At 38.6% G+C, this 12062-nt stretch overlaps 1 protein-coding gene across 1 annotated transcript in view; it reads left to right on the top strand.

Annotated features, from left to right (window-relative positions):
* Positions 1 to 12062, top strand: part of SLC2A9 (solute carrier family 2 member 9) — a gene marked incomplete at both ends in the record, with an annotated part of 94766 nt that overhangs the window by 33892 nt on the left and 48812 nt on the right. The window contains 2 exons of the mRNA XM_080343609.1: positions 2635 to 2822; positions 8507 to 8617. Coding sequence (XP_080199735.1) covers positions 2635 to 2822; positions 8507 to 8617 — 299 coding nt within the window. The remainder of the gene's footprint in view (positions 1 to 2634; positions 2823 to 8506; positions 8618 to 12062) is intronic.

Below are 12062 nucleotides of genomic sequence, written 5' to 3' on the forward strand. Positions count from 1 at the left end.
CAGCAGGGAGAGGAACGACTGCTGTGCTTCTCAGTGCCAATAATGCAGGGGTTTAAAATATAAAATGGATAGAATTGAGCATCACATGTTGAAAGACCTTTGAGTTTTCCCATCTCCCTGCTAATGCAGAATTTATTTCCACATTAATTATGTATAAAATTGTGGTTCTTACAGTACTGACAAACTGTTAATGGAAGAAAATTGAGGATGTGTTGAGTAGCAGGAAAATGTGTTTTTACAAGAAGACCGAGTGTTGTCTACTCAAAACTATGCATATGTAGCATAGCATTTTCCTAGCATTTCTTGACTTGTTGGTAATTTTGAGTATCTGTCAAAGTTTCCTAGTGGCATCTAAATCTATGGTCCTAATACCAAGGAGGGAAGAAAGAGAAGGCAGGTGTCTATATATTTTTCTTGCCTTGTACTCGGTAATTTTGGTAATTGCAGTTTTTCACTTCCTGGTGCCTGTAGAAATATAGCAAGCTCCCTTATGCAGAAAAGACAGATTGCTTTCTTTTTACTTGACTGCACCTGTATTTTTGACTTGCGTGCCCTACAGGAATGCTGAGGATTCTAAGGACAGGAAAAATAAATAAAATCGTGCACTGACCTAATTCACACTGATAAACCAGATGCTTAAAAATCTGAGAGAATCTCTTCAAGGAAGAGTACAGTGATATTTATCTGGTTATTCTCATCTTTATCTGAATTTTTCTTTATCAGTGCTCTAATAATACAGGAGAAAGTATAATTTAAACGAGACGTTGGCTGTGACATGCCATAGGCACACGTTGTTCTAATTTTATGTTTCCTATCGTAGCCTTTAAATACAACACACTCATTTTAACAAGCGTTTAGCATGTCATTTAATAACAAGTGGGCAGGGGCACAAGGGCAGAACTCAGCAGCCTAAATTATGGGGTTTGAGGTCCAAATTTGTTAACTCATTTCTGATTGTAAGGCCTGTGTGAAAAGATAAATCTCATGCTGTTTCTGAAGGCTTTAACAATTCTGACCTCTCTTCTCCCAAGGGAGAAACTGGATATCAGAATAAATTAATGTTACAAATTGACTCAACACCCAGAGGTGGTCAGTGTTCATCCCTTAAAAAAATCATCCTTCATGTTAAGCAGAGTCACGTAGAGCCCATTAAAATGCAATAGAAGTGCTAACTGCATCTGAAAATCCTGGCCCAGAGCTCAAGTTAGTTCGCAATTCTGCCAGACTGGGAGCCAGGCAGAGTGCACGGTGTTGTGCACTTGCCAAAGAGATGGACAAGGATGTCCCTGGGAGGCCACTGGTTCATTGGTGTGACCTGCCCCTCACAACACTGAAATGGTGCTACTCAGCCTTTTCACCGCCTAGGTAATATTAAATTTTATAACTTCAAAACCTAAATGCAGTTCAGGTGTTCTAGTCATGACTAGTCAGTGTCTCTGGCTTTCTTAACTATTCTAGTACTTTCCATGATGCAAAAGAACGTATACTTACTGAAAAATGTGAAGGTCGTTTATTTATAGGCAGTACTGTGCAAAGCTGTGGATAAAAGAAAAATGGATTTGGCTCGTAGGAGAACTAAATTAACTTACTCACTTGGTAAAAATAGCAATTTTAAGTGACCTACTGTGTGAAGGTTTGTTTTTAGAGTTAGCATCCCACTGAGTTGCAAAGCCTTGATGCATGGGTATGTGTAACGTAATTGTTCCTCTGCAGTCATTCCAAGATTATGAGCATTTTAAACACCTCTTAAAAAGCCAACCCCTGGGGTATGTTCATGGGATTGTGATGAAAGTATCATCAGCATATACGTTATCTGTAGAACAAGGTTGGTGGAGATACACCACCTCCATTAGGAGGTATTTGTTTGTAGTACCTCTTGGAGGAGGTGTGAGATGGAAAGCTTTTATTATTCACAGTGAAAGGATATCTCAGTAAGTCATTCATGTCCAGTAATATAATACTAAATCGTATGTTTTTCTAGGGCCACAAGGTTGTTTGTTTGTATTTGCCAAGTAAATTTACTCCCATGTCTCCGGCATTGACAAATAGAAAGTCTTGAACTGCTCTGAGTAATTCTTGCTAATATTAATAATCTTGACAAAGTGAATTCTTGTCTATTTGCTAGCAAAAACAAGAAGTGATACAAAGAGTAATAGCTATTCCTTTTAAATGTCTGCCTTTTCTTGGTTTACCAGACTTATGTACATTCTTAAATGTTATTACTTCTCTTATCCAGTTTATCTCTGGCAATGAAGTCTGCTGTATTGTTAGGTACAAAAGTAGCCAGGTCAAATAATGTTCAGAGCGGCTTTGCTATTAAACTTTTTTTTTTTCAGATTGCACAGGGTTTTGACTCTGTACTGGACCTTAGGCTGGAGTGTATGTGAAATAATATAAGGAGAGATCTGGTGGGGTTCCAGATAATTCATATTCTTGTTGCAGTTTCTGAGACCAGTTGCAGGGATGAGCCAGATCATACCCAGAGCAGAATGATATTGTTGGCAGAAGAATAATTGAAGTTGTAGCCCATGTGTGTCCCCTGTTTGTATCACACATTTCCATTTCTATCAAAGAAGTCTGTTATAAATGCACATAGTGCCAAGTGTCTGACCTAAAGTACATCTCTCTTTATAGCATTTCAGACCTTCCTTGGGAAAGATGATGTGTCTCATGAAGTAGAAGAAGTTTTGGCAGAGTCCCAAGTCCAAAGAAACACCAAGTTAGTGTCGATACTTCAGCTCCTGAGAACCCGCGCTGTGCGATGGCAGGTCATTACCGTGGTTGTCACCATGGGCTGCTACCAGCTCTGTGGGCTGAATGCTGTAAGTGTCCTTCTTCAGGCCATGGCATCTCCTGGTCTCTCCGTTTCTTTCTTTGTAACACAAGGCTTCTACTATACCCTTCAGCAACCTCTGTGACTTTCTGGTTTTGACTGTTTCTTATTAGTAATGATTTAGTTATGCCAACCTGTGGCGAGGTCCATGAAGAGCTGTATCCGTTGGGGTTTTTTAAACAGAAAAGAGAAGGAAGCCTTGTTATGTTTTGAAGGAATACATGAAACGGTAGCACAGATCAGCAAAGAAAGAGTATGCAGCTGCTGATACTCATTCTCTGTTTCTGGTCAGTTAAGATCTGATCTGATGTGCCCCATATTTGTTCATGTTGGGTAAACTTGGTCTCTTCAGTTGACGTTTCTGCTTGGATTAATTCAAGTCAGCAAAAGTTCCTGTAAGCGATTTTAAGAGGTTGCACTGGATGTTTGACTTTTTGTTGTTGTTTCATACAATTTGAAGAATAAGCTGTACTTCAATATACCTTTCTTGGAAAGTGGAGCAAAATAGGAAAAAGGACACCAAACAGTCAATAGTGAGTCCTGTTGACCATTAATGTATCTGAGGCTAATGGATATTGAAGTCTCCTTTTCTTTTCTATCTGTCTGAGCCTATTGCATCAGCAAGGAGAAGGTTACAGGTCAATTTAGATTCGAAGGGATCTTTGGAGGTCATTGGGTGCAACACCCTGGGCAGAGCATGACTGACTTCAGGGATGACTCAGGCTACTCAGAGCTTTGTGCACTTGAGTTTTAAGTATCTCCAAGGCTGAAGAATCTGCATCCTCCCTGAGCAGCCTGTGCCAGGTGTTCTCACTACTTACACTGTGAAAAGTGTTTTCTATATATGCATCCAGAACTTTCCTTGCTGCAGCTTATGACATCTGGGTTAGATGCTTTATGTTGGCAACACAAATGTTTCATGAAGTGCCTCGAAGTGAAAGGGGTTTTCATTATAGTTCAAAGATGTTAATTGCTTATATATATGAAAGGCAATATTATCACTGCTGAAAGGAGCTCAACAAATGCAGCTTCTCACTGCGGCCTTTTGCATTACAGAATACTTCAGCTATTTTTTTCCCCAGAGGTCTAATCAGTGACAGCTGAATAGTTCAGACTTATTCCAGGTATCTCTATAGCTTTAAAACTCCTAATACGAAGTAATTTGTCCAAGACCACTTGAAAGATCAATGTGATTATAACTCTGATATTGTAAAGTTTTTAACAAAATACTAGGAGGGAGCAGGAGTATTTTTCATACTGTGGGGTAAACTATAAAAACATTTGTATAGGTGGTATTTTCTTCTAATTGTAGGATTTCAGTGCTAATGACAGGCTATTTTGTTCCTCGCTGTGGATACTTTTTTAAGAAAAGAAGTGGAATTATCTTATCATCCTGTCTTTCTAAGATTTATCAATGTCTTAAGTGAAATAACATGACATTTATAGTAAGAAACAGACTGCTCAAATAATGAAGCACAACACCTAAAGAAAAAAAAAGGTCACAGCTAAATTTTCAAGGGAAAGAGGAGAGTTTTGTGGCTTTGAGGATATTTATTAAAATGACAGAAATTGTTTAGTATTCTCTGAGAGAGCAAAACCACACAAAACTTGAGTGGGGGCACTGGGGGAAAGTGAGAGATGTCCAGTCCAAAATGGATGCTAGAGTTGTTTTAAAGTGCCACTGGGGGGGCACTTTCTGAAAATATGCCTCAGAAAAACTGTCTTTGTCAGGAAACCTGTGTGTCGGGTTGGCTGTTTCCAGCCTTAGCTTTTTATTACAATTACTTTGTTTCTCCTCCAATGCAAGGCCACTAAACATGAAAAAAAAATTATTCCCACAAAATTTGCATTCTGAAGTTGATTACTTAAATAGTTAATATCAATAGTAGAAATAAGCAAAATAAGCAAATAGTAAAAATAAGCAAATTGTAAGAGAGGTCAAGGGAAACAGCTGGACCACTTGATTAAGAGACCAGGTTTCAATTCCTTGTCTCTTGCGTGGCTTTCCTGGCTGATCTTGCCCAAGTCACCTGAAGCTCAGAGATTAGAAGATGGGTACAGGTGTGACAGAAACTGCTGAACGCAGGTCTTGTTTTGCCTGGCTGTATCTGGTCCAGCCTGCTGGGTGTGGGCCTGCATCAGCAAGGGTTGTCTGGCTGCAGATGATTCCTTTTAACTCACAGCTCCTGTCATTTGCTTTGTCTGTAGTGCCCTATTAGTTGGTCTGGTCTTTTCCACAATTACCATCTGGGCAGGGCATATGGGAAAGCTGGACTTCTTTCAGGTGAAAGTCTCAAGTCACTCTCTGGGGAAATTATCAACTGGCAGACTTCTGTAATCATTCTGCTGGTATCTTAGAACACTTGCTTCCTTTTAAGGCTCTTGCTTCACAGAAAAAACCCCTATTTTGCTTAAAACCAGTACATTTGTTGATTTCCACATAGAACAGAAATCATGGTGAAACCTTGATAATATTAATGTATCAATTATAATAAAATACCAGACAGTCTGACCTAAATTGACATAAATAAATGAAAATATATTAGTATCTTTTCATCTGATAAAATTTATCCATGATACGTATCATGCATAATTAATTTCTTTACCTGCCACCATTCTATCTCAGTTCTAAAGAAGACATGACACTACAGTGAAGTTCTCATTGATGAACTTTATGCTTTTTTATGTCAGGAACTATACTGTACTTCATACTGCTTTAAGAAGGTCATTCCCAAAGTGGGATCCCTTGGCTTCTGTGGGGTCTGTCGTTAAGGCAGAAGGCTGTATTTCAAATGGCAAAGAAATGCCAAGGAGTCATGCAGGGGATGGGGAGTCCATGCAGCAATGTATGTTTTCAGTGTGCAAAAAAACATACTTTGCTTTTCACACTTGTTACGGAGAAGACCTGGGATCAGGCAGTGTAGAAAGGGGTGAATGCGTATGCTATGTGCAAGACACTATATGTCCACATTGTTGCCCATCATTTTTTTGTTGCTTTCTTTTGCTATTGAAGAGTTAAATTTCTTGGGAAGACATGCATGTAGGGAGCTGGCTGAGAAATAAAAGAACTGGAAAACTGAGTCAGTGCTAGAAGGGTCAATGGCATGAGTAGGTTTGGGAACCCCAGTGATAACATACACTGCATGCCACTTTAAGCCAAGACCTTGTAGCAGTAAACACTTATGATAAGTAAAGTAAACAACTTTCATGAAGCTGACTGCAATCTACAGACAAAAATGCTAAAATGTTGCCTCCAAACTCACAGAGAGTGGACTGCAGAGATACAGTTAAACAAACGGACCAAAGTGGGGAAGTTTTACTTCAATCTGTGAAGCAAAAGCAAGCTGCCATGGACGTTGGAAGTCAGATGTCCATGTGTTGATTTGGACCTGACAGCAGTTGTTTTTGGGGTTTTGGACCTTCTGACCCTTTTTCCACAGCTCTCACATTCCAAAACTTTTAGCCCAGTCATCAGCTAATTTTGTTAGCTACAGAAATCACTAGCTAACAAAACCCGTGTTATAAAAAAAACTTAAGTAGTCATCATTAGCCTAGTAAGTTTGTCCTAGTAATATCCTATAGCAATATATTTCCTTGTTTAATGGTACACAGGCCGGAAAATATGCACTTTTATTGTTTTGAAATGTGTATATCATGTTAATTTTTACCCTAATATATATTTGTGCTGCTACAGAGACTAATAAGTCAGTGAACCTCATCCTGTCTTTGCTCTACCAGTTTTTAATCTAGCTGTGTTACTACCACTAATCTAGCTGAGTTACTACCACTCTCACCATCACATGCTCCTCTGTAAAAACACATCTTGTGTTCTAGTTGTTACATTTTGGCAAATTGCATTCAGCAGTTGCCTGCTTCAGTGAATCTTTGGCCTCTTTCTTCTCTTTAAAGGTCTACATACATGCATTATCACATTGAATTTTTCAATCTTGTAACCTGTAATATGGAGAAAAAAATTACTTTTGTCACAGTTTTGTGCTACCTTGTTTTCCTTACATACTGTGCCAGGGGTATGGGAGGTGAATAGGTTGTCAGGGTACTGGGCCCCAAAATATTTATGAATGGGCATAGACATTTCAAAGGGAATTGGGAGCTGATCCTTGGTTTTGTTTCAGTGTGTGCTCTGTATCAGGAGGCCAATGAAACGCACGGTTAACACCAGTGCACGCCACATCAAGGCAGATGGCTTCATATAGAGAAGTTTGCTGCTATCACTTATTGTCACTGCATCTATTCTGATGAGAGCTGATGTGCCAGCAGTAGGCACAAAAGCCTTCAGTCAGCTTCTATTTATCTGTAAGGTGATATAGGTGACGTTTTAGTCCTTGGTACTTTATTTGAGATGAGCTGGATTTTCTTCTTTGGTCTGGGACAAGCAGCTTTGCTGAAGGGCTAGTTGGGAATTTAGAATTACTTTTTTGTTTTTACAAAGCTCCTGGGTTAGTAGCTTGATGAACAGATGCAGCATGTGCACGGGCAGCAGGGCTTTCCTCATGCTATCAAACACTTCCATTCATCAGACAAGCCTTGTCTTTAGCAGTGCTTGCCCTGTTAGGGCTTGTGACATGGACAGCATATGGGAAAAAAATATCATTGCTGCTTTTTTGTTTGGTGCCCTCATTATTTCTGGCTTTCAGTTTTGTCATCACAGGTGATCAGCTATCGTTCAGAACTCTTTTTTGTCTTCTGATAATCAGTTGGTTCTATTATTTTTCCCTTCTCTAGTAAATCAGTTATCTTTTCTCTCTCCAAGGTAGTCTTTCCTTGTATGCTTTTGACAACCAAAATATTTGGCTAGCTCTTTGCTGTCACCTGAGTCCAACATAAAGATTATGTGATTTTCAAACGTTATTTATGATGTGCACGGTGCTCTGATACTTACCAGACTTGCTATTTTAGAGTATTACTGATACATATTCTCTGTCTGGATGTTGTCACCACTGGATATGGTTTTGCTGACCAAACATGATTGACTTTTTCTAAGCTAGTAACCCTGTACACCTTGGCTTTCTGTCCATTAATGACAGCTCCTTATAGCCTATAATTAATTTTATCCTAAAAGCAGCTTTTCACTTTTCACCAAGCAACTCTCACTCTAAAAGCATCTTTTCTTTCTGTTGATTATAGAGAGATGAGGGTGATGGCTTGACTGCAGATGTCCACACTGCAGTGCAGTTCAAGTGAGAGAAGTCTCACACATTCTGTCCCAAAAGGACCAGTTTCTCCAGTGCCTCTCGGCATCTCTTTCCTGTTCTCTCCTCTTGTCATGTGCCGCTGAAGTATTCCGTAAAGCCACCCAAACCTGCTTTTCTAGCAGTGTGGCTCAGCCACATGAAACCTATTTGTATCCTCTTGTTCAAGCTTAAAGTTGAGTTTCTTTGATTTACTCCTAAAGTGAATTAAGCTAAATTGAGTTAAAGCTGCTTGTAATTCTGCCTGGGTCTGCAAGCAGAAGTACAGCGGGGCTGTGTAACTAATCCACCTGAAATTCGCACCTTCCCTTAATTTGTTGTCCTGCCCAGCTCTCGGTCATTCAGGAGTGCTCAGTGTTTTAACATGTCTGGTCTCTGGCAGATCAGATGTTTGAACTGAATACTGATATATTGTAGTTCAAGCCATAATGATTAATAACTAGTTTTCTTCTCTCTGATACAGATCTGGTACTACACAAACAACATTTTCAGTGAAGCTGGGATCAATCATGAAACAATCCCCTATGTTACTCTAAGTACTGGTGCTGCTGAGACTCTGGCTGCTGTTTTTTCTGTAAGTATGGTTATAAAAATTCATTAACATGCTTGGTGTATTAATTACTGATTTTATTTCCTTCTACAGATTAAAATATCAACAGAATAATATATTGATGATTCAGTGTAATGATTGCTAAAGCAATTGCAAACATTTCTATGTTTAATCCTAAAACAGTTTTGTAGCTTGGGTTTTTTTTTTTTAAGATGCTGTCTAGTTTTAGTTTTATGAAAGAAGCATAAAAAGTTGATACATCCTGAGGTGCTTTGTATGAGTGAAGAGGAAGAAGGCAGGAACAGCAAGGCCCAAGGTATACTGAGTGATAACTCAGAAATGGTTTTACCTGGTAGAGTGACTTTACCTGGTAGCAGTTTATTCACATCTCAGGAGGCAGTGTTGCTGGAGAAGGCTCAGACATCACACAGCTGGGTGTGTTCAGTGTGGGTCACAGAAACAGCCATATGTCTTAATGGTATGGTTTAATAACACATTTTCTATAGCAGCTTATGAACAGAAAGTTCTTCAGCCATTTAAAAATATGGGAGTAAATGTTTGTAACCCAGCTTGCTGGAGAAGTAAGGCAGCTCGCTAGAACAAGATTCTCCCATGTTGTGTTAAATTCTGCTGTCTCATTCACTGAGGGCACGTGGGCATCCCTTTGTAACACGAGAGCTCCTGAGTAGGTCGTGTACCTTTGCTGTGTACTAAATATACTCTAAATGTAGAGGAATATGATAATAGAAAAAATGATCCATCCACATTTTTTTCTTTCCTATTTCAAAATGGAAAAGCTGACTAGTAAAATATGTACCCTAAATAAGCAAACTAAACCTGAGAGTTTTATTAGGTTAATATACAATGAATTGCTAAAGGAAATACAATAAATAAGAAATAATGATAGAGGTGTTTGGAATGGAAGGTTGCAAATAAGCAAACACTCTCTTCTTTCTTTGTTAGAATTTTTCCTTATCTTCATAATATTCTATACCAACTGTATTTGCACAATACACACCAGACAAGCATTTTTAAATGTCAGAAGAATGGTTTTGGCAAAAAAATCCTTTCCAGTGGCAGAGCAACTGCTTGTGACCTACGAAATGCTAAACTAAATCCAGCTATCAAGTATATTTTCTTATAGTCTAGGACATAAGGACTCTCATAGGTCATGAAGTTCTTCTTCTGATCTTTGTAAATTTCCACAAATCTATTTTTGGGTAAACCATCTTATTTTTGTTCTTTAAATGAAGGGACATTCTTTTAATAGGTGGAAACAGTAAAGTATGGAAATCTCTACCTTTTACAATTTCGTTTTTTTGATATTGCAGAAATGCTTCTTTGTTCAAGATACATGTAAAAATAATGGTGATAATTCTGCAAGTTATTTAGGTGAAGAATACACCTCTTTTTTTGTGGAAAAAGATGAAAATTATATGGAGATGATTCTGTAATATTAAAGCCATTCTCTAAATAGGGTCTGTCATCTTTTCAGTTCCTTCTCTGCTCTCAGATTGTGGGGCTTATTCAGAGCACAGTGTTCATACATAACGAGGTGCATGTGTCTGCTTTGGTTCCTGGCATGTGTGGTAACTTTTTTATGCCCAAGAGGAGTGTTTTTAATACTTTTTAAGCCACTTGCCATTCCTCTGGTAACGCTCATGTATTGATATCTTTGCTCCCTTCAGACTTGCTCTTTCCATTCAAGAGAAATGCTGCTTTGTAGCCTTAATTTTATTTCAGCGATCTTCATTGCTGCTGTTTAAAAGAATAACAATATGAATTTGTTTTTTTCAATTGAAGTTTTGCGGCTTCTCATTTTTACAAGTAAATTCCTCTGAATTTTTTTCATGCCTAGAACTAAGGAGGGGGAGTTCCTCCCACTCCCAGCCTCTCAGCTGCTCTTTTTGCCCCCTTTTTTTAATGTATTTGACAGCATTAAAGATTAACTCAAGTGCACATCTTACCTACTACTTAGAGGGAAGAATGGAAGAAGCAGGAGAAAGTGAGAGGAGAACTTAAATTTCCTGGTACTTTTTTATATATTGTACTTGCTAGCAGAAACCAGATTTTACTAGCAATAAATGCCAGGATTTTAGTAGATACTCCTATCAGTAATAGAAGTAGAGGTTTTTTTCTTGTATAATAAATGAAACAGCTATTGGAGAGTCCACAATAAAATCATGTACCATCTCCGATCATTACGCATATGTTAGGTGATCATGAAACTTTGTGCCTCAGTGAGAATACTTGGGGGTTCATCCACTGATGAGCCCCATATGAATGCTAAAGGAAACGATTGAAATAGATATAGTTCACAAGAGAAGGAAAATAGTATTTAGGAGATAAAATACCATTCAAACTGTGGAAAAAATTGAAAGTGACCCTTTAACACGTCTTCTGGGAGTAGCAGCATAACAGTAATAATGTTGATGTGGTCCTTGAGGAAAGGCAAACAACATCCTATCCCTTTTATAGCTGTGCATTTTCTCAGATCATTTGATATGCCTGCTAGTAGCCTGCTTTGCCTACAGCTCCATCCCTCATCCTCTTGAGCGAAAGCTGCGTAAACAAGACATCGAAAAATGAAATGTGCATCATCGTTTTCCTGTCATCTGTATAATTTGGCTGCAACTCCTGCTTACACAATCACTTCCTATTTTACTTCATGGAATACCTGTGTTGTAGCATTGCATACTTGGTGCCCTGGCTTCTCCCTGCGGTGACAATATACATGTTCTGTATGGTTTTGGGTCATTTGTAGACTTCTCCACCCACCGTACTGAACACAGGTTCTGTTCAGAGGACTGGCTAGACAAGTTGCTTTTTAATGAGAGAACCACCAATTTCAGTTTGCTCTCAAAGAAGTTTGGTATCCTCTGGAATGAAATACTGCATAGATTTCCTACTCACAGGCATGTCGCAGCAGTAAAGTCATCTAACCTGATGCTGTGCTTTGAATAAGGATGGAATATACCTAAATAATTCCCTGGCAAATATGTGTTTATTAGAAGTCTATTCTTTAAATTTTACAGTAAGAGGAGTCCACAAACTTAGTTTTTCTTTAGTAAGACTGGTTACTGTGGCTTTTTTGTAATTTGTAGTAATTGAGGTTAATTTAATTGTTGTGTTACTCTTAGTGGACAGAAAGAACAATTTGCCAGTGCATTTCTTTGACAAGGCAACAGGCTGAATGGAAAGGGAGACAAAAGTAAATGTGTGAAAAGATTCCCCCCGCCATCCCCCACCCTAGTGAAACCAGCATAGAATAAAATTGAATGTTATTCAAATTAAGCATCCCACATCCAATTTTGCCATCTGTGGCACCACATTTGGTGTTTATATAATGTTCACAGGAGACTAGCTATGACTATATTGAGAAGATTATGCCTTAAGCATTTCCCAGGAGGTGATGCATCAGCGTGTTACTAATGTGCCTTCCAAAGCCTGTGACAATGAGTTAAAACAC

This window comes from Nesoenas mayeri, assembly GCF_963082525.1.
Source record: "Nesoenas mayeri genome assembly, chromosome: 4".
In the NCBI taxonomy this organism is placed as follows: domain Eukaryota; kingdom Metazoa; phylum Chordata; class Aves; order Columbiformes; family Columbidae; genus Nesoenas; species Nesoenas mayeri.